This window comes from Glossina fuscipes, unplaced genomic scaffold (assembly GCF_014805625.2).
Source record: "Glossina fuscipes isolate IAEA_lab_2018 unplaced genomic scaffold, Yale_Gfus_2 223, whole genome shotgun sequence".
Classification (NCBI taxonomy): domain Eukaryota; kingdom Metazoa; phylum Arthropoda; class Insecta; order Diptera; family Glossinidae; genus Glossina; species Glossina fuscipes.
The window spans coordinates 620,281-642,386 of record NW_023998566.1 but is presented as its reverse complement, the minus strand read 5'-3'; the positions used below and the strand labels follow the sequence as shown (position 1 = coordinate 642,386).

Below are 22,106 nucleotides of genomic sequence, written 5' to 3'. Positions count from 1 at the left end.
TCTAAATTTTAATAAACGTGCTTAGTGTTTAACAGACAACTTATGAATGGCTATTTGAAATCTAGCGATTGCTGCTACTTTCTACATTGGACATGTTTGCTTCATTGTATTATCGAATTTCAATTAATTTTTTAGGATCCCCAATATTTTTAGTTTTCATCGCAGGGCTCAATTGAGGTCGAATGGAAATTTTCAATTTTTATGTAAATATACGTATATATGTAATATATGTGTATACATATAAATATATGTCTAAATATAAAAAATATGGACTATTTGTAGACTGAAAGTGTGAACGTGAAAGTGTGTAGTATCTTAGATCACTTTTCCTTTCAGAAACATTTATTAGCGTTTAATAAACGTTTTTTTTTTTCTTTTTTATGTTCGGACTGTACGATCCTATTTACGCAGCTTTGGGCTTGTTCACGGAAACTGTATTAGATTCATTCCTAACAAGCATCCTCAATTATTTTTTAACTATAGTTCTCCTCAAGGTTATTGTAAGCTTCGTCATATACTCGTAATCATCTGGAGTTCTTCGCTCCACTTTATTCAATGTCGCTTAGCTAAGGTAATTGTTTTTGATAAACCCTGTGAGGTTTGATCATGCCGCTAAGATGAAAGAAACGAAAATAATCTACTATCTGAAATAAATGACAGGCTGCATTTAAGTAACTGCAATGGAGGTACATACAGTGACTAGAAAAACGTTACTGAGCTCCTTAGAAATTTAGCTGAAAATAAACTTGACGAATCAAAAAAAAAATAAATAAATAAAAACCAAGGGATAACTGATGAAATGCTATAAATTATGAGTGAAAGAAAAAAGCACCGCAGTGCTTATGCAACTGTGGAAAATTAGTATTTGGGAGTGGAACGGCTTCAATCATTGCATGTCAAGTTTAACTGACACGCGGAAAAAGGAAGAATGAGAAAGTAAAGTCGCTTTTAAAAGAAACAAGACCATGAGCCAAGGGATAACTGATGAAATACCAGAACTTATGAATGGAGGAAGAAAATATCAGAATGCTAACGCAATACCAGTGTTTGGAAGTAGAAAGTCCCCAATTATTGCATGTCAGGTTAACTGACACAAGACGCTGAAGAAAACTTGTGGTCTGCAAAGAAAAACAACACCAACTGTGTATCGAAATAGTCATCAAAGAAAAAAGAGAGGTATGATAAGATTATTCTTAGATGATACCAGATTCGTATGTTCTTCGAATTATAATCAACATTTTTATAGGGCCACCTATTGTGAAAGATGGAAGAGGGGAAGCTATAAATTCTTCCAAAAACAACAAGGCCGTGGGTAACAATGGAATACCGAATTATAAAGCTGACGAATGTTGGGGACAAACAGCAGAAGTCCATGTTCTTGATGTCAGAGCAAATTATATTCCTATAAATAGATGTACTCGTCAAAGATGCCGGTTGTCGCTTCTTCTTTTTAACGTGTCTGAGATAACCTTTCAATAAGCTAAGATATCGCGAAATACCAGGACTTTCTAATTAGCTGGGAAATGAGCTTATTCCTTCACATTTCATGAAATTGTTGTGTAATCTAGAATCACGGATATTAAAAATCAATACAATGAATAGTCTAGAAGCCTTTGAGATGTGGTGTTTCCGTAGAATTCCAAAAATATTGGCGGATGGAATGCTGTAGTCCTGAGAAGAGTGAGCTCTGAGCGTGAGCTAATAAAGTGGATTTAAGAACAAAAAGCTGCGTATTTTAGACACATAGTACGTGGAAAAAAGTGTAAACTCCTACACGTAATATCGTTTGCGTAACATTCGAAATTGGGCGAGGGCGATAGTAATATAATAAAATAAAATCATGAATTCTAACAAAAAGTCATGTGATCACTTGCAACCGGTAATGTATTGGTAATAAAAGAAGAAGTTTAAGATGGGAACATCTTTGATGTAAGTTGCGTATCGTTGTCAATGTTTTTCCAGAGAGGCATAATTCTGGGAGAAAATCTTAGCAACAGTTTGCACTAGAATGCTTCTCACTATGCATACTTCGGCCCACCCTGCAGCGTGCTCCACAATAGTTAAAATAAGTTAGTAGTAGTGTTTTAGCAATAGATAGGTTAACAATGGAAATTGTTGAACTATTTGCATTCTGTTTTTATCAGCCATTAATCTCCTCATTTATGCTACACTTAAGATATCTTCTTGCAATTAACTTACGCGTAGCCCTTAAGCTCTTAAGTGTATCCTCTCGGGAACTATTTTGTGCACATTTTAACAAATCTACATGACTGTGTGGAAGATTTACACCAAATTTCAAAATTGAACAGCAAAATTCGAGCTTCAAATTTCGATATCCTACTATTGTTTTTAAACTAAGTGCGCTATTGCTTACTGTATAGTACTTCAAGGCATATTGTCAGATTTAGTTAATTAGTTTTAGGTTAATTAATTATCAGTTTTTAGTTTTAGTTAGTAAATAGCCAGTTCTATGTATTGAAATATTGGAAAATCTGAAGATCGCGCGACGTATTTGTAACCATACTTCATTCATCGGCGACATGATTAATGTTCTTGGTAAATAGCGCTATGTACTTTAGGTATCTAAAGGTGTCTGGTGCTTTAGACTACGCTATGGTCTAGATTTTAATGCTAAGACGGGTGGCTTAAGGTCAATGAATACTAGAAAACTTCGTCGAGCACGTAATTGTGTAAACTTTTTGATATTATAATATACTACGATATTATTATAAGTGAAGGCAATTCTTTTAGAAAAATCTGCGAATGATTCTAATTAGCCGGCGAATAACTGATTTGAATCTCTTCCAATTGTAATGTTTGATGCTCCAGCCGTAAATATTAGTTTAGCTTGGTCGTTAAAATGGTTCATCAATATGTTTGATTCGTTTAAACTTTTTGAATGTCTCTTCGTGTCATCTTAGTGTCTTCCTTTTAATTTTTAATGTTGCATCGATTACATAGGCTTGATAAATTCAGCCATTTACGGCATATATCCCTAGCATTACCAAGGATACTAACAAATTTTTGCTCTCTTTTAATTATGCCTGTATTTTTAAAATTTCGAAGCCCTAAAACTTTTCCTTCGGGCGAGCATACACCGTACTCTGAAATATTGTGACTAAAAATTTCAACGCCTGAGAAAACGCATTTGGTTTAAATCTTATTGTTACGACTTATTAAATATGGTTTTGTCATGTACCATATGTTTATTTTCCTTTTAAATAAACAAAAGTACAAAGGTTTATAGTCGGCGAAAGCTTGACATTGAATACCCTGCATAGCTTCGTTTATTAAAATCCTCCGTTTATTTGATGAGGGCAAACACATGTTTCCATGCATTTGAAGCCGTACTTTTCCTGGCGTGGACTTGGTCCAGTTGAACGAAATTAATTTTCTTTCAATCTTCTTATTTTTGCATATTTATTACTAAACCCACCACTAAAGTTGAAGCGAGAAAGCTTCAGAGACTCCATAAAGAGCATATATTCTTGATCAGCATGAAATTTTGAATTATTTAAACCATGTCGGTCCGTCTACGTGGTGTTGACGCTCTCCTGGTCGTAACAATCGACTTCAAATTTGGTAGAAACATTGAAAGTTTTTGTACACAGGTTAATATTGAAAATGGGCTAAATTGGTTAGAGCACTAACACGTAGTGAAGCGTAAGCTGAACGCAAGTTAATTTTTATAAACAAAAATTTTCGATTTTATGCCGATTATTCAAAAGTAGAAAGCTGAAATTCTTCACATTTACTTTACGAAGAATTCTTCTATATATGTGTAAATATGTAAAAAATCAGTCATCCCTAGATAAAGCTTCAAGTGATCAAATTTTCTTTTTTCACCTTTTAAGGTTTTATGCTTATTAATCATAAGGTAAACAAGACAGGATGTCTAAATCTATCTCATATGGTAATATATAACGTGCCAAAAAATGCGTTAACTGTACAATGGTAGACACCATACAATAAATTGGTGTATTAATTTTTTCTTAAAAAAATTACATGGCTATCAAATAAAAGAATTCGAAGAGTAGAAGGCGACAAGGCAAGTGTGTTAATCCAAATACAGCTGATATGGGTATCATATAAAAGGGCTTGGGGAGTAAAATGTGAAAAGTTAAGTCTGTTAATTCTAAAATAATGATGGTGGATGTCTTAACAATACCTTTTAATAAAGTAAAAGATGGAAGATAGCTTTTATCTCGTTCACTTTTTTATGACAATAAATAAAACCATAGGGCGCTAAAGATTTTAGCCGAATGTAACTTTCTTAATTGCTTTTTATCTATTTTCTTCATAAAGTACTGAAACTTGGGCCTTCTTCATATATAAAGGTTCACTTTTCATGAAAGCCCTACTACCAGATTTTTTCAAAATGTTCGACAAACTTAAGCCGATTTAAAAATTGAATGTAAATCGAACCATATAACAAAATGTGCGCACAAACTTAATATAGTCTACCGGTTGGGATGTAGAGTATAATGAAGGTCGTTTTGCGCTGAAAAATTCTTATTAGATTATAAAGTATTATGAATAGGCAATGGATATTTCTTTGCAATGGATAGAAGCTGCGAATACGGGTCATTAAGGTAGCATGCCCGGGCGGGTAATTCTATCATCATGGCGCAGAAAGACTTTCGCAAAGGCGAAATTAGCCCGGGTGGGTCGAATTGCGATTTAGGTTATGCAAGGTAATGAAGGAAGACGAAAATGGCTTCATCACTTGGTCGACAATGATTTTACTCCCGACTAACAAATTAAGTAAACATAATGAGCGAAAGAATTTTTCATTCATTCGTTGTCCAGAATTGAAATGACGTAAATTCTTAAAAATATTGAACCCATATATCTGACATTTCCCAATTGTGCTGGTAATTATGGGGAAACGCAGAACTTTTAAAAGCTATACTGTTTCAGAAATGGCGAGGAAAGCGTTAACTTAATATACATATGAAAGTCGATTGTCCGGCGTTGACCCTTTTCCGAAATCTATACAAACTTGTGGCAGTTTTGCAGCGCCTCGTTAAAATTCCCAACATATCCCTGACATTATACGCTATTAGAAATAATGGCCGAAGCATTGACGGTTCCAAAAATTTACAATTTCCGAAAATATATTTTAAACATGATATGCGGCCGCAGTGATAAGCACTGCTATTATAAAATATCATATAAGAACCAAAGAATAAAAAGTATCAAGCCGCCATTTTGCATAAAATTTTCTAAAACATTGTTCTCTATCGAAGACAATAATGCAACGTTGGACGATACAAAAATATTTTTTCCAAAAACCATTTTTGGGCGAAAAACGTTAACTACTTCAAAGAAAAGTGCGAGTTTCCGTTCGAAACAATTCATAAAAAACTATATTCAGGTGACATTCGTAAACGCGAAGTCACATTGGAGTTGCGCATATACGTTAAAGGAAAATATAAATGGATACATAACCCCTTACAATGTTGTGTACGATGTGACTATTCGTAAATGCATATGGAGGCAACTAAACTAATCCAAGATGTTTTACATGGAACGAATATGAAGGGGTAGAATTTTCAAGTTTCATTTTTAAGCAGGCAAAGAGAGGAGTTAAGTAATGGAAGTTTTTATCCCGTTTTCGGTCAAAAAAGCGCGAATATCATGCAAAAAATTATTGTAAAGCAAATAATATGCGAATGGAGGAAATAAAGTGTGAGAAGGAAGAAATTCTTGCGCGGAAGAGGGGGAAAGAACAGAAGAAGAAAGAGGAAGCCAAAATATAAAATAGGTATATATAGCGATTTTTTGAGAGGCTAACATAATAAATACATTTATTCATGTATAACTGGTGCTAAAGGCCTTATATGAATGAAAAGGGGGGCAAAATGTTCGTGAATACGATAATTTAATTTGCTTTAAATAAAAAATGACCGTAGTATTACCAAACAATATCATCGACCGGGTGCCAAAATATTACGGAGATAAACCGCGTGCATGAGTTTTAATAAATTGTAAAGTAAAGGAGATGGGAAAAGGCCATGAATGTTATTCTGTTCTACCTCACAATCAGTCAGTAAATACCCACACACAGAGAGAAAAACGTATTTACAATCGCATCTTAACAGAATCGTTCATATAAACAAGCAAATGCGTCCTACGCTGCAAACAAGATGCGAATTTCGTTTCGGACGGCACTTTTTAAAATATTCATAAACAAATGTTCATGGAAGCACATAATTGGATTTATATTGTTTGCGTATATGAATGAATGTTTGCGTGAATGTGAGAGTACAGGATGGTTGCCTTTTTCGGCAATTTATTTTCGTCGTTTTTACACTTTGCTGGTATCAGCTAACATCAAACAGTCGAATATTTTATAAAAATATAACAAATTTGCGTTCTATCGGACACGATGTGCTTTTCACTAAAAGCAAACAGTTGTGTCGTGAAACAATAGCAATTCAAGGATTATATTTGGCTTCACTCCCGAAAAAGAAACCAACTCCCTGCTAAAAAACGTACAACACAAGTGGAAGATATGAGACCGGGTTCATTTGGTACCTAACATTTTTAACGTAAAAATTCGCAAAAGTTTTCATAATTAATTTAAAGCGAATAATTTTTTATAGCAATTAACTATTGATTATAGTGCTCCATAGAGATACTATATCTCTATACTCAAACTCAACTTTAGAACCATAGCTTTAGAATACACCTAAGAGGTTCCATGAATATTAATAAGCTGGGAAATGTTCTTGATATGTTGTACTTTTAGATAAAAATATTACATTAAAAATGGTTTTTTGAAAACCAATACAGCAGATTCTCGAAGATAGGCGAAAATTTACCAGAATAGATGCCAACTATATAAAGAGCGCTCTCGAAAATCTTTATGCTTTTATCTCTATGGAAGATAGAAACTCTTGATAGAGAATCAGTTGATTTCAAAACGATTGCATAAATTCTTCAAACTCTTAGTAAAATTTACCACAAATAATTCGTAAATAATCTCATAATAACCTTTTATTTTCAAAGATTTGTTTACCTCAACTGAAGAAATCTGAATTTTTACCCCGAAGGATTCAATGGCACCTTAAAAACATGACGATAATGATTCCTCAAAAACATAACGAAACATAGCGAAGTCAAATTAATGGATTCTCGGTCTGGAAAGGGAATCAATTGTCGAGCTAAGATGAATAAGTTCATGAATCCCTTCTTTTTCATATTGCTGTCCAATAGAATCTGCTTTTCTGCGTCAACAGCGGAAATGGAAATATAGTCTTTCAAATATTTTGACACGAAAATGGTTCTAATCTCTATTTAGTTAATGTTTAGCTCTACACTAATTAGAATGTGCCGGTCTCCATCAATGGTTCAAGGTATTTCTTCAAATGTTTTAAAAATTGGTCGACCAAAACGCGACGCGTCTTTAACATGGAAAAAAGGAAAGCGGAACAGGCATATAATTTTGATGTTGCTAATTTCTTCCAAACCTGCGAAACGCTATCCCATTGATACGAAGTAGTAAAATATACAAAATATATTTTAATTTACTGAGTTGTCACCTGGGCCGTGTCGTAACACGGATTGATAGTGTTACACGAATGTAAAACTGTGTAATGCAAGCGACGCGAGCTTTTCAGTAGTGAAGTCAGGGGGCATATTTGTGGACGGTCATTGGCCGTAAGAGAAAGCTGTCATAGTTCTTGAAACTTTTCTGCAAACATTGCTCTCCGGAACAGTCACAATAAAACACCGTAATGTGAAATTTGTTAAAAAAACAAGATCATTAAGTCACGAAAAGCGCAAAGAAAAAAATATATGACGACTTGTGACGTCTGTGTGATGTTGTTCACAATGCGGTTGCTTGTGTAGTTAAGTCATATGGACGCAAATAAATTTACAGATGCACATCCTGCACAACAGATTCTAAAGAATTTAAATAATGATCTGTGAAAAATGCAGTCCCGTTGTTTACGTGCAATTACACAGTTTGTACACGTGTTGTACGCAGAATGGCAATTGTGACAATTTAAAATGCAAAGATTTAGGTAAACGTATCGCGGTAAATATTTGCTGTGAAGAACCAATTCAAATGAACCATAAATAATCAATTTTGAATTTTACAAATGGCGTGAACAACTTGTGTACATATTTGGTGATTGGCCATCTAGAAAAATAAAACAAATATTGTCTTTAGACACCAAATGCATGCAGCACATGTTAATAAACAGTACTTCCACTTTAATAGTTTACTAAAATGTCCTGGTTAGTAAAACAGTACAGTGTCGGAGGTTGTAAAGACAACCCATATGGAGCTTTGAACAATCAGAAAATAAGAAAAAATATCCAAATAAAAGAAATCGATATCTTGTCTAATTAAGGATCCGACTGTTAGATCTCAACTGCAAATACGAAAATGGAATCTGTCACTAATATTAAATAAAGCTACGCTTCTTATCGTTTGTGGTGATCGTTCAGTTAAAAAATCTAATTTATTATAACAAAATTGGATGGTATAAATTAATTTGTTTCTTACGCCACCTATTTAAAATTAGGCATACTAAAGCCCTTACTAAAAGAATACTTACAAAATAAAAATTCAAGAATATATTTAGATATAAAAATAAGATTCAGCAATATTTGCAGATTAAAAATACTCTTCTTTTTTAACAGAGTCGCTAAATGTAACATGGTATTTAAACTGTGCAATGGATTGGTGCTCTTTGTTAGATATACAATCAGATGATAATTGATACAGGCATGCAGCACCTGTAATTTATAACAAAGCTATTCCTAGTGAGACGCTTTAAATAAAGTCCTAAATAAGGCCATGTATTGCATTGCGGAGCTTAGGAAGTATAAGAAGAAGATATGTTAAAAATTTACTCACAGCCAAGAGCTATGGCTTGTTTAAACTATTTGCTGACGAAAAATTTGTATGGAAACCATTGAAAGAAGGGAAGGAATCTAGAATTTGTCACTCCGTTTGTAGCATCCAAAAACATGCCTTAAGTTTAAACTTGTCCATATTTCTGTTTTCAGTTCGTTGTGTGAACGGTTGAGATATTAGTTGACGACTTTGAAGTAGATCTGCTGTAGGCAAACATTTCGATTAGAAAAGCATCCAAAGCGTAAATGGAAAGTGCTTCAGAACAAATATACCCATAATATACGAAATTTTATTGTTTGAAGCTTATTGAAAAATATAAAGAGAAGAAAATTAAAAATATCTTCTGGAGTCAGCTAAAAGGCATTAATAAATAAATACACATGCGATGGTATAATTGTGTAAACACAATTGAAAAAGCAAGAAAAGTTGCGATCAACACTTTTGAGCAGAAATCAAGTAAAGATTATCTTAATTTTAGCTCCATCCGTTTACTAAAATGACATTTGTTATTTGAAATGCGGTATCGAACACATCTTTTTTATTTTCTTTTTATATCCGTCAATGGATATTTCATTATTGGCAAAACTCTGAAAATAATAACTTTCCCACGCTGAACTGTGAGTTACCCTTTTCTTCATCTTCTCTTTAGATATGTTAGGTTAAGCGTGTTACTTCGGTCAGCTATTAGGAAAAATCTTCAAATGGGATGAAAGAATAACATTAACCGTTTGTTTTTGCTAACTTTGAATTGGATTTTTAGTTACATTAATTGCAATTCGACTACATTTGTTCCTGGGTTCGTGAATGTAAAATCAACGGAACATACACTGATGGTGACCTACAGCACTTTCCTTTCTGACAGATTACTCGTAGTTAACAACCAAATTTTTTAATCATTAAGAAAAACGCCTTATTAAGAGCAGTGAACAAGAATGTGAATTTTTCATCTTTTCGTCATAAATAATATATACAATGTTTGGTAGCGAAGGCACCGTTAATTTTTTTATTGTTGTTGCAGAGTAATCTTGTGAAACAACTTACGTATTACTTTTCTTAAAGATTTTTCCTCACTTGTCTGACAGTACCACAACTACAGACGCATAACCACAAGCCAGCTTATAGGAAAATGTTGCGACATGCTTTTACATTAAGTTCACAAAGACAAGAGGAGTTCTGACTTAATTAAGGGCGAAAATTGTGAACTACTTGGAGAGAAGTTAACCCAGCTTCGAAGTCATTGATTTTGTTTTTTTTTTTTCCTTTATTTCCTTTCCTTTTTAAATTTAACGCAAAGTATCGCAAAGTAACCAGCAGAATTTTTAGTGGTCAAACCCGGATTTTTCCAATATGTTCACTTTCAAGCTTGGTGCTTTATTGCCATTCAGATTTTGTATGGGTCTCGTTTCCCGGTGAAGGAGATAAACGACGTATATACGGATGGCCTTTATAGAGTTTTTGACGAGTGGTGATCCCACAACCTTTAACCGTTGAAGGGAGAACACTGAGAACTATATGCAAATATGCGCATTCGTATGCAATTTTAGATTGTGGTTGCACTATTTATGTACACAAATTCATTCCTATGTACACCGATGCACAGCTTACAAATTCCTAAAGTTTTTTAACTGTTGTGTTGCGTTATGGTTCCAGCTCGTTTCATTTTGTGTCGTCCATTTGTTGTTGTTAACAAATAATTTTTACTTGCCATGCTGTGATTGTATTGAACGCAATTGTATGAATATGAAAATTTTATTGTTTTCAAAAAATTCATTGTGGCGTTCCATATGAATAACGATATCTAACAGAATAAGGCGGTGTGTAATCGATAAAAAATACAATTTTACGCAATAAATTTTGGATCAAAATGGTCGTTTGTTCGGCAGAATTTTCTGGCAGTAAAATGTGCAAAGACCCCCAAAATGAGTGCCATCTATTTGTTAAAATTGCAAACAATAGCTGTTCGCCTGTGTAAATGCCAACACGTATTTGCATATGCAAGTATATATTTACGTAGAGTAGCAAAGCAAGCAATCAATTTGTAAGCAAAACAAGAAAGGATTTCAGTAAAGGGGATCTTCCGCAAATATTTACGATAGAAGCATGTTTGCTTAAATACAATACTTGCCAAGCAAAGCTTACAATGGCAACGGCACCATCATAACTGTGCAATGAAAAATAATCCATCGTCTTTTGTTCTTTTGGATTAATGCAAAAATATATTTATTAATTTCACATCTTACCCTAATCTATGAAAAGAAGAAAATAGGAAATGGAAAATGTATATTTTTCTCATTAAACTCTCTTCTAACTGCCAGAATTTACCAATTATATGAAACGTAGTCTGCAATGCTAAATTAAAAGCAATCTCCTTCTCTACTGACTAGTTGTTCGCGAATTTCAGAAAAGCATTTCTTATCCATTATTTTTAGATCTTTGGACGATTTGGTGAACAAAGTGCCTGCCAGTTTATTCAGATTCTACACCCGAAAGCACTGAATAGTTCGAACCAAGAAACGCCTTAAAAATGTTTAATTGGTTCGAAAACCGATTTCTAATTGAAGAATAGTGTAATATATATACGCATTGTGTATATATAACGAAATATTTTTCATAAATGGTTTTTAGATAAGCGAAAAATCTAATACTTTTTTTTGTCAATTTTCAATTTATTAAAATAGTTTTGTGCAAAGTCCCGTAGTCATTAGATTTAAACAGTCAGTGTTTAACAATCATTCCGGCTCATACCAATTTTTATGTTCAACACATCAATAAATTTGATTGAAGTGTTTGCTTTATTCGCGGTTATTTCGCAATGGGTTGAGCGCACATATTTCAGCGTCCCAAATCTAAGAGAAAATGCTAATTGACAACAGGACTATCCTGTTCACAAATGGATGTTTCTACATTTTGTGTTTAAGCATATAAGGGAATAACTTGATCCCTTTTGAAGTCAGCGTGCAACAGCGAAGTAATCGTAAAGAAATATTAAAAGATTATATGTTTTGTTGTCATTATTGCAAGATATTGGCACACGTTTTAGAGGAATGTCTTTGGTTTATGAAATAGAAAAGATTTAGTTTAGTTTATGAAACAGAAAAGATGAGTTAGGAATTGTCCACAAGTATTGCTATGAGAATATAAAACGAATTTCATAGATATCATACTTAAAGAATTATTAAATAAATGGTAAAATTCGTTTCCATACAGGGCCTTCCAGCAAGAGAGATACGGTGTGAAGTTCAACTAATCTCAAAAGTGCAGATATCTGAAAGTTGCCTTGTTCTTTTTGAAAAATATATACTAATATCTGTTTGCTTTTGACGACTAGTTAGAAGTATAATGTTATGTTACACTGTAACATGGAAATTCATCGATTGTGTGGAGTGCTCGAAGTATGAGGAGTCACAGAGCGGAACGCAAAGTACGTCGCCCTCTATTCTGCACTGACGTGGCCAGCCTCTTGCTCTCACCAAAATAATATTTCTGTCAATGAGCGCATTAGTCAGTGACGGATTTCAGCCTCTTACAATATCTACTAATTTTTTTTTTTTCTAGTGATTAAAATTTTAAATCCTCGAAATCCCGCACAATAGAACAATTTTGAACAACGAATTGAAATCAATTCGTATCCTTCCAAGTTTTCGCTTGTTATATGTATGTTTGTTTAACAAGAGTTTTTTTATCTAAAATATTTCGTTTTAATCCCGAAAATGTATAATTTTCTTTTTAGACTTCTTCTGCAAAATCGTACCACATGACTTAGCAGCTATTATTAATTCAGATAAGAATTGGACCGGACTGAAACAACCGGCTGATGATATTAATTAAAAATTCGACTAATCAAAGTCAACTAAAAATAGAGTTGAATCGAATCAGTTAACAGTGACATGGAGACGTGTTTCGCTTTAGAACATATCTCATTTCTCGGTGACCATGCAAATCAAGATTTGATTAAAAAACGAAATCAGATAACAAAGAAGCAGAGACGGTTAATAAAATGTAAAAAGAAGCAAATAAAAGCTTTACAGTCGAGCGAGGCCAATTACTATATATTAAACGTCGTACAGCACTTTGATTCATATCCAGTACAATTTGTGACAAGACACCAACACCCTTCATACGGGAGCAGAACGAAAACATATCCTAACGTTGTCAAAATTTTGCAAACTTAATTTTGTTGTCCTTATTCGCCTTTCACATCGGATTCGTCATTGATTCGCCGTTTAGAATCGTGTTTCGGATAGATTTGTGTATGTTCGTTTGTCTGTTACCTATTCGTTTCCAATGTGTAATTTGGCTATTGAAAATAAATTGAATCGGACCATTTAACATATAGCATATGGTGCGTTAGTAGTGAAAAAGCCCTTTTTAAAAAAAATGCATTTTGAACATTCTTCGATAAAAGTTAGCGAAAAAATATGATTGGCATGTCGGGATATATATGGATGTCGAAAATTTAGTTAAGAAATAAATTATTTTTTGAACTCCCTCCCTACTAAAATTTCTCACAAGAACCCTTCTTCTTAAAAGACCAAAGTTTAATTTTTAATACCATATGATGACGCTCCAAGAAACGTTGTGTTAGAGGAGATGATGCATAATGTTTGATAATGGGCCTTACTCGACTATAACGTTTCAAATTGCTGGATATAAAATAATTAGGAAATATTGGTCCTGGAATATGGGTGCAATGAAATCAAATTGCGCTAAATTAATCTTTGATTGCTTTGTTTTTTCTATTGTTATCAATATATCATTTTCCCGAACTTGTTTTAAAAAAATTGTTTATTAATAAATAAAGAAGTTCTACCTGCCTTAGGACCAATATTTGACACCCATAAGGGTCTCATTATTTTAAGTGTTTCAACGTATTTTTACTGGATTTCAAATTCCGATGACAAATATCTATATAAATTTCTGCATCAACATCAGCCATTTACTACAAGTTAGTTTTCTTAATTGATGACGCGTGCTATGATAAGCGGTAGACGGCTTCTTATGAGCAGTATTTACGGTTTTGTTTAACATCAAATTAAATAACGGGATATGAAACAAGAATATAACCTTGGTGCTTTAAATCTTAAGAAAGACCACGAAGAGCAATAGTTTGGCGCCGAGTCTCTTGTCATATGAATAGTTTAGTTTATCTGATAGGTTTCGCTAAGGAAATGGTTACGCAGGTGGCCATTAGTGAAGAAAGAATGTCAACAGTAGAAAACAGGCCGTGTTTAAGAAGTACACGTAACTAGTTTTTGCTTAGCTAGCTTAGTTTCACCGTATAAATGAAGTGTAATTAGAGGTATTTTTACATATGCATTTCGGTTGGGACGCGATGACGTTGACACATCTGGCAAACAAGGCATTGTATTTCAAAAACACCGTAAAACCATTTGGAATTTTACTTTCGCCCATTTATCAGTGTTATTGGCCAAGAAAGTGCAATAAAAAGTGCAATATATCTATTTAGCCACTTTTTATCCATTAACAAACTAATCGATTTGGGACGCGTACAAACAGAAAACAAATGCAATGTATCCATATATACAAAGTGACATCTATAGAAATATATATTAATACGTACGGTTAAACAACAAGATGCAAGCGAGTTTGTATTACAGGGATATATGTTCATGATTGTACGTACATCTTTGTAATTGTATCAACACACAACAACTTAGAAGGCGAGCAGAACATATATATATATATAGAATAGCCTGGCAACACATTTTCCCCAGCCAATGCTTTGTAAAGCCAATTTAAGTTACGAAAATTTTATTATCCATGGCACACATTTTCAACTTTTTTAAGCTGATTTCGAATCTGAATGTTTGTATGCAATTTCTTAGTTCGTATTGAAACATACAGAGCGTTGTCAGTGTTTGTCTGTCTCAATGTCTCAACGTTGTTTCATTTTATTTCTATTTTATTGTTTTATTTACTTTTATACATTTTATGTGGATTTTCTCTTCTCATTGTTGTTGTTATTTATTTTGTTTTATTTTTTTTTTTAATCTATCGAAAACTTTGGCTTTGCTTTATTGCAGTTGCAATTACAGTCGCCCTCGCCTCAATGACGACTGTCGACGCGGAGGAATGCGGCCAGGAAGAATTTGCTAAATGTGCGGAACCGCTAGAAATGCTTCACTTAACGTCGGAGTTCTCAATTGGGGCTGCCAAGAAAGAAGAGTTGGATAAACTTTGTCAGTAAGTCGCAATGAAGTTTTTCATTTGTTTAATTCGTTAAACTTTACCTCCAACACACATTTCACGGGTGAGCGTAGAGGTAGACGTAAAAGCAAGAGTTGGCAGCGAGGTTGACAAAATGACAAGGGGCAAAACTGTAACTGTAAATTAGTGAACAAAACTAATTGCGGATTGCAGCATTTTTCTTTCGGTTAGATGCTCAGTTTCTTCCTCCCCGTGGGGTTTTAATCTTGCTACTGCAATATACATTCATTTTTCAGATTTCTCTAGAAAATTGTTTAGTCATTTTATTCTGTTAACGACACTAGTAAGCGAAAAAATGGATAATTGCTACGAAGGTTGGCATTGCTCTGGGGGTCGCTAGTTATGTAACACAGGGAATTCATAAAATAGTTAATGAAAAAAGTTTTACAGCATTTAATCATTCTATTTTAAGTTCGATACATTCGAATAATATATTAAACCGTTCCGTATAAAATGTTTGATTAACTTAAAGCATACATTTAGCAAGCGATGAAGGTGTGCGTTCCTTCGAACCTTGAATTTATTCCCCCATTTCGTATTACTGCTTTTGCAAAGCAGCAAACGTATGTACGATGGCTCATTTGTGACTACACTACTATTAATTATTTTATAGGACTAACATCGGCGGTCAACTGACGCTTTTCCTGTGATATAGCCTTCAATTGAAACTTGGAAAACCATTTGTAATAGATCTTCACTTATTGCTCTCGTTCAAAATCTTATTTATATTCATTTCTTTTCTTTCAAAATGCCCTTAAACACAATTAATTGCTTATATTTCTAGCTTTGGAAATAAATGTTTTAAAAAATTTCTTTGCGTATTTATACGGTTAATAATTGTAGCTCTTACAAAGATACCACTGTTATAGCTTAATATCTGCTAATTAATAGGTTCCTGTCGTACATCTAACTTACGATTTATGATGTGCCGGGCATTTGACAATTTTTGCTGTTTTGAAGGCAATTTTCTCAACTTCAATCTTCACCAACTTCTTTATAATTTATATATCGTATAAAACATTTACATTCCTAAAATTAAATATTCTTCAAAATTGAACATTATTAACGTCTCACATATTGTTAAAAAATATAACCACGCAAATTGCAACATATTAGTTTTATTTGAATGGATTGTAATATTAAGGTGGAACTACTGGTGAATATCGCACAGTGGATCCTTAGAATCTATGCTTCCGTTTGTACTTGTTTTCGCGCTTGCTGTACATTGTAAAAACGTATTGCTCATAACTATTTTGTGCAGCCGAACGAACGTTCTGTCAAGAAATACTTATATCGCAAAACTTTAAAAAAACAAATTGAAGTAATAACAAATTAAGGCGTTGTAATCAAGCAAAATCGGCCGTTAAATATCCTACACTACTTCACCTAACAAAGTGTGGCCTCGCCTTCCTATAAAAAAATATATGTTGTTGCTTTATAAAAATTTACCTTTCTTAAACGCGCTATATATACAAGAATCCGTCAAATGGACATATGCAGACCGAACTTATCGTGATAAATTTGTAAGTCAAAAAACTATTTTGTAAAATCATTACTTAGTTTGGCTTGGAATATAATCATATTAATGCTTAGTTATTTAGCCATGAAAGAAATTTTCCACAATTTTCGGAGCAGAGTTTCTACAGTACTTTTCTCTATAAAATTTCATTCACAGATATCTGTCATATAAATATCATATCATAAATCTTATTATTTGGAACAATGGAAGTAATTGATTTTAAAACTTATTAAAGAATCTATCTAGGCGTGGAGTGTAAAGGGATTGTCCATTGACTTAATTTTGCAGGTCTTATTACTTACTTATTATCTAGCTTTGTTTGATAAGGAGGGTCAGGGGTAGTATTATTTATTTTTTAAGTTATTCCCCATTTCTTTCCATCGTTTTAAGCTGGAAAACCAACATATTGCTTTTATTTGCAACTTTGTCATTGTATATTTATTGTTTTCTTCTAAAAATTACAAAAAGCTTTATGTCTAAAATTTGCTTTAAAATCATCACAAGATAAATAATGACGAGCTTTTTAATTTAACATCTTTAAATCAAATCTCCTTAAGTATGCAGTGACAACCCTTGTCCGATGTTCAATATTACTTGCTTCTTCATACCTGCATACGTTGGTGTGTACGAAGATTTATTTAAATTAACACTTTAACCCATCTTAATTCACTTCAAACACACTGCATTTGACTTCCGTTTGAGTCATTTAAACTGTTATTTTAAAGCCCCTCATCAATATAGTCCATGTCAAACGCTGACAGATTGTTACAAAGCATAAATAATTCATTCATAACCATCAGTCAGGTGGCTTTATGCTACAGAATTTGCAATGCAACCTTGCTCTTAATGTTGTCTGACTCTTGGCAAAGCCTTTTAAGCTAAACACCCATCGTTAACGTACAACACAAAGGTGTTGAACTTATTACAAGTAGAACGCAATTCTTCACAAATCAACTACGTCTTTGAAGTTCATGCTGACGTACGTATAATTTTACACATTTGTGGGAATTCCTCAGGGTTGTCGTCCAACATGCTTATACCTCTTGCAATATATCAATAAAGTGAAGTGGGTTATGCACCAAAAGCTACATCTGCTATTTGTCAACTCTAAATTTACATTTTACATTATCCTCTATTGTTCTTGGCAGCGAGCTACGAAAGGGAGTGCGATGCATACAAAGTTATACACGTCGTTGCATGGACATGCAGCAACGCCATCAGTTTAATAAATTGTACCATGGCACCCACCAATTCATTGGAGATCTTTGCAATAAAGGCGAATTCCAAGATGGTAAGTTTTGTAGATCTGTCGCAAGACTATGGTTCTTTTTTGTTGAACATGTTATTCGGCCAAAAAGTCGAAACAAGCATAATAAGTAATATAAAATGAGCTCATGAGTATTATATGTGTGTTACAATGCTGTTTTTAAATGGAAATGAATAAGAACTTCTTGCACGAACGGGAGGATACAAACGAAGTGTATGTAATTCCGTTTCGTTTACAAGTTTAGATCTGGGTTTTACCTAAACGATATATGTATTTAAAACCACATCTAACCACCTCAAATGATTATTTGTTCAATATCTAGGTGATAGCGTTACTGTTAGGCACGCATATGATATAAATGAAAATGCGATCAATAATTACATTTGAGAATAGCTTTCGGTTTTGGCTCTCGGTTTCCCTGTTCTAACTGGTAATATTGGTTCTTTCTTTCTCAAAGAAAGAAGAAGAGAGCGTTTGAGGTATAAATATTGCGCTACATGATTGCTACATTTACATGAGTAAATATCCATAAACACAATATTAATTAAATCTTCATCCAATGTCGTCTACTAAGTAAATAAGAATTTTTATTGCATGTGAACTACGTTGTTGCATTCTCTTGAGGTAACGTTTTTTTGAGTCAAAACAAAAAGAAACAGATTATTGATAAAAACTACGCGGTTTTCCCAATTTGCACAAATATGTAGAAATAACGAAATGAAAACAGGCATAAAAAAATTTTTCCATTTGATAAAATTGACCAAAAGGAGAAGCTAAAGCAAAATGCATAAACTACTTTTCCATTAGTGAATAAAACAACACAAACAAAAGACATATCCTTTAATGCGCAATTGTATTTGAGCCTGTGGTCCTGTTTTTTCTGCTTCATGTAGTTCATCGTGAAACGAAGAAGAAGGATTGCCTTAGCTTTGTTGTAGTTGGTGATTGGATGCAAATCTAAATCAACGTCATACTTGCAGAGAAAGCAGATAATTTTATGCCGTTAGTCCGTGAAAAGAAAGACAAATGTTCCTGTGTAGACCAAAGGGCGCTTACGCAAGTATTTATTGCATCGGTGTGGTATATTTGTCGCGCTCCATAAAATTTAGATATAGTTCGAAAAGCCGATGTCCACACATTTATATACTTTTCTTTTTTTTCACATAACCTACATAATATTAAAGTGGTTCTATACATTGTTTACTGCGGTATAGAATTGGATATGCACTGCGATTCCAATATTAAACACGACAAAGACACCGTCTTACCTGCGCCCTTGGATGCTTATAAATAACTAAAACAACGATCTCTTCTTGCATGTTGCGTTTATAGCTTTCGGCGGCTACACCCGCCATGCTATTAGAAACCTTTTAATTAACGAATACATGAAAATGTCAGCGCCTAGAATAATAACAGTAATAACTCAATGAGTGAAGATAGCAATACAATTACATATTAGCTTAGAGGGTTGCGCATAGCACGTGGAAGGTTGCGAGTAATATACCCGCTTGTTTGGAGCACAATCATTGATAGATTACTAACCATATGTTTTTGCCAAACAACAGCAAAATCGTCTTTGGTATTTTTTTATGTGTGTTCTTTTTGGTACTCTAACGTTTTAGCGTAAATATGTGCAATTCAAAAACATGACATCTACTCTTTAGCAGATCGCTGAGCGTTTTTATTCTAGTAACAAAGTATAGTAAAGGAAAATTTTTAAAAATGGAAAGAAGATAAATAAAATCTGAAGAAAAAAATAATTGCAATTTTAGTAAGGAGAGGCCTTTAAAAACTTTACTTTCTATATTGATTTATTTGTTAATCAATTTCCTTAGTTTGCAGCTTAAAAAAATAGAATAATAATAATAATATATTAATAATTTACCTTTAATATGCTCCTTTTTTAACGCTACGTCGTTTTTTTTTATATTTTATTCTGTGCTTTTCGTAAGTTAATGTTTCAGCACAAAATTGATATTGGAGAGTTTCATTGTCATTTTTGCTTCCGAATACGAAGGTTGACATAAAGGTAAGATATAGCAAAAATGATAGATAGCACAAATTTTATGGCCGTTGAGCGGCAGCAATGCCAGAATAAGGTTGTTAGAGGGCTTATAAAGGAATGCAGAATTATATACTTGTACATATTATCGCTAAAGTGACTTGGAGGATAAAGTTAATTCTATATAGAATTGTGGGTGATTTAATTTGGCGAAAAAGAAGAGCAAGTCAGTAATAGAGATATAAAATTTACTCCAGAGATTCGTACCTGTCCCATTTCTGTATTTGGATTTTTTTTAATTGGTTCTCTTCGTGTGATTTTGCAAGGTTAGTTTATTTAACAAACATTAACGCATCATCGACGTAAACGACAATGACATGCATTTTGCCGTCCATAATAAAATAATAAACAAAATGGTCTACTTCGATCCCACGGAATCCCATTTCAAGAAAATTCCGATTCAGGGTCTCATTCAATGCTTTAATATCATTTTATTAGCTTACATGTCTTCCTTGATCCGTCATCAAGTCTTGATGTATATGTACGTTCTTCTTCAACTTTGCTGAACTCGGCTGAAACAGTATCAACTTGATGTACGATCATATCATACATCTAGCTACGGAGATAACAAAACGAAGGGCCGCATACCTGGTAACGGGCACAAAAGTCTCGAAATAATTAATCCCCTTTGGTTGTGAGAAGCCCTTGGCTGCGTATCTAACCTTCCTTCGTACAACTTTACTACAGATATTTTCTTTTAAATACTCATTTGGAGCTTTGTTAATATTTATTTATTTCTGATGAGTTTTTTCACACTGCGCGTCAACGAAACGAAGTGCTTAGCACTGTAATTGTAATTACCTCGTGATGCATTGCACGTGACATGGCATGTATCAATTTCTTTTAATATCGGTTTTTCCCAGAATTGAAACTTGACGATTTATTTCAATGATTTGATTGTAATGATGCTCCGCTATGATGATCTCCTTGTTTTTGTTTACTTTGTTTATTTAAAATTGCCACCTACGCAGCAAGGGTTTTCAAATTAAATTATAGGTAGACCCGTATATGTGGACATGTGAGATATCGGTTGGGGATAACAAATAATATTATTGTCAGAAACTAAATTATTATGCATATGTAAGGATTTCGGCAGTTGTTAACTGACATCAATAAGTACATTGAAATTCTTGAAGATGTTCGTAATGTTCAGTCAGCCAAAATTTTATGATATTGGTGCAATTAGTTTACAGGGAAAATCAGCAGCTAGCTCAAGTATTATTGATTGGTATGTTGAATTTAAACGCGATCAACTTTTGGTCACCTAAGGTCCGAAATTGTTCAAGAAAACATAGAAAAATAATAAAAAAAATTGTTTTGAAAGATCGCAAACTGAAGTTGCGTGAGATAGCTGTGAAACCTTGAATGTGTCAGAACCCAGTGTATTTATTATTTTTTATCAACTGCATGCAAGAGCTCTTGCCTCGCTTGCAGCGACAGACCAAAAGCAACTACGCGTCGCCGATTCAGAACGTTGGTGCTCATGTGATATAAAAAGCATTTCTTGCGTCGATATGGGCCAATGGATGAAATATGGATCCATACCATAAATTGAAATTGAAGTAATCGCTACCAGAGTGGGTAACAGGCTGCAAAAGTTGGCCAAAGTGATCAAAAATTAGCAGAAAGTGTGCTCTGGCGACTTCTGGCTTTTTGTAGACATAGAAAAGGTATTCGAGAGAAAGAAATTAGGTTCAGATGATTAAAGTGTTTACCGAACCTAAGGCTCATAGACGAGCGGTTGAATGAATGTGCCTTGCTGAATAAAATTTAATTTTAAAAAAATATGTTCTTTTAAACAGTGAGAGGGGATCCTTATTGAGTGATGTAATTCATTATCAGTACTCATGTGACCTTTGCCGTGTTATCCTGGTAGATTGTTTTTGCTAGACTACATAAGGAGGAAATCAATATCAATTCTTAGATAACCTCCCTCGATGTAGTAATGGACTTTGATACCATATTTATGAAAAGGTATCGACGGTTTGTCTACTGAGTATGACCGAGTAACCTCCACCGCTACGTACAAGAAGTTGGACACCCAAGCTTACTACAAAGAGTAACACGATTAACTAAATCTTTGAAAAGTCTATTTGGGCAATGAACAATGTACTTCTAATCTCAACGCCGGATCGGATATCGCCCGTAAATTTGG

General features: G+C 33.7%; 1 protein-coding gene across 5 annotated transcripts in view; it reads left to right on the top strand.

The window, feature by feature from the left end:
* Positions 1 to 22,106, top strand: part of LOC119642463 — a 79,087-nt gene that overhangs the window by 23,726 nt on the left and 33,255 nt on the right. For all 5 annotated transcript variants that reach the window (XM_038041614.1, XM_038041615.1, XM_038041613.1 and 2 more), the window contains exons 3-4: positions 14,920 to 15,079; positions 17,771 to 17,913. In XM_038041614.1, coding sequence (XP_037897542.1) covers positions 14,920 to 15,079; positions 17,771 to 17,913 — 303 coding nt within the window. The remainder of the gene's footprint in view (positions 1 to 14,919; positions 15,080 to 17,770; positions 17,914 to 22,106) is intronic.